The following is a 1,646-nucleotide window of genomic DNA, read 5'->3' as shown; positions in this document are numbered from 1 at the left end:
TATTCAAAATCGAAGGCACAGACGTCGATTTATTTGTGAATCAATACTATATAAGGAGGTAAATATCTATGTAGAGCGAGAAATCTATGTAAAGTCATTCTTCTCACGTACAAACAGTATGCTCCGTTTTGCTTCGTGTCTAAAGAGTAGGTTGCCAGAAAACCCTTAAACCGATAGGATAAACTGTCTCCTCTGCAGCGAAATTTTCCAGATGCAATCTTCTCGCGTGCAAACGGTACAAAATCGTGCAACTTTTCCAATTCGCAAAAAAGTTGAAGAGAGACGAAGGAATCCGAGCGAAAGCTCACGGTGGCCGCGGAGGCAGTGGTTACCTGGAGCCGAGCATTTTCGAGCCTTTTGTCGTGCGGAAGCCTTGATTAATGGCCTTCGTCGTGGAGACGGCCGCGTTGTATATTCGCCAGTAGAAAAACAGCATGACCAGCATCGGTATATAGAAGGAGCCCAGGGCGCTGGAACGCGAGAGAAAAATAAAAAAAAGGGGGGGGAAAAAAAGAGAAGAAAAGTTTTTAATCTCAATATCCGAGCGCGCAACGGGGGAACAATTCCGCGAGCCGCGAGGGGATCGTCCCTCGCCTCGCCAGGAACAATTTCAAACGCGGATCCGCGCTTAATGGACGTGGCTATTAAAACTTTCGTTTGATCTCCCTGATACCGGGCCAGGATTAGTTAACCATTTCAATTCTTACGGACCGTTTCCTCGTTCCATTCTTCGATGGTTAGCGAGCGTAACGGAACATGGTTTCATTGTCCAACGAAATTAGACGTTATCACTGTTGAGGAATTACGGGTTGAGATCTCTCTGACAAAAAATGCATGTATTACTTTTGCTTGGTCTGCGAGCCTGCAAAGTTTTGTACGAATCAGGACCAGACCTGAACCCATGTTCGTGGTTCTGTGAGGGTTATGAATTTTTTTTTTTTTTTAAGGCACCTGATACCTCGACCTCGAGATCAATAATACATGTCACCACCATCTCGAAATGGCAAACTACGATTAGCCAATGGAAATTTTAATGGATGAAATATATTTTCTTGATACACACAAGTTAACGCGTCGATTGGAGTCGTAAATATGTCCGACGGCCAATGGAACGTGGCTCGGTCTACTCAGCGATTGATTTAGATGCAACGCCAAGAATAAAGCGATCTGGATCGATTCGCGCGCCGATCGCGATAATACACGGTAAGAATAGAACCAGTCTCTGGCAGATAATCAGATCTCACGCTTGACATTGCGATGGTTTCTGCTGCATCGGACGCGCCGAATTAGTGCAGTGGAACTCGGGTTACGTAAGCTAGTAAAGATTTTATTCCGACGCTATTTACGTCACGCGTTTCTTAGCGGAAGTGAATTATCCAGAAGGGTCCGAGTTCTCGAAGCGTGAAATTTTTATGCCATCGATCCTCTTGATTCGTGGCAGTTGATAGTTTCACCGATGTCGGGAATAAAAATGCATGGGAACGTATAAACATGGATTCTGGGATTTCGTGGAATTTTCAGCTCTTGACATTTTTATTTTAGTATATCCGAAGCATCGAAATTTCCATTTTGAAAATTTCGGCTCCCGATACTTCCATGTTAGGAAGCTTCGACACCCGAAATTTCCATGTTGAAAATTTCGGCTC

At 44.3% G+C, this 1,646-nt stretch overlaps 1 protein-coding gene across 6 annotated transcripts in view; it reads right to left on the bottom strand.

The window, feature by feature from the left end:
- Positions 1-1,646, bottom strand: part of LOC128874639 (octopamine receptor Oamb) — a 105,769-nt gene that overhangs the window by 6,093 nt on the left and 98,030 nt on the right. For all 6 annotated transcript variants that reach the window (XM_054119559.1, XM_054119555.1, XM_054119558.1 and 3 more), the window contains one exon: positions 333-470. In XM_054119559.1, coding sequence (XP_053975534.1) covers positions 333-470 — 138 coding nt within the window. The remainder of the gene's footprint in view (positions 1-332; positions 471-1,646) is intronic.

This window comes from Hylaeus volcanicus, chromosome 4, assembly GCF_026283585.1.
Source record: "Hylaeus volcanicus isolate JK05 chromosome 4, UHH_iyHylVolc1.0_haploid, whole genome shotgun sequence".
NCBI lineage: Eukaryota > Metazoa > Arthropoda > Insecta > Hymenoptera > Colletidae > Hylaeus > Hylaeus volcanicus.
This window is presented reverse-complemented; position numbering and strand designations above follow the sequence as displayed.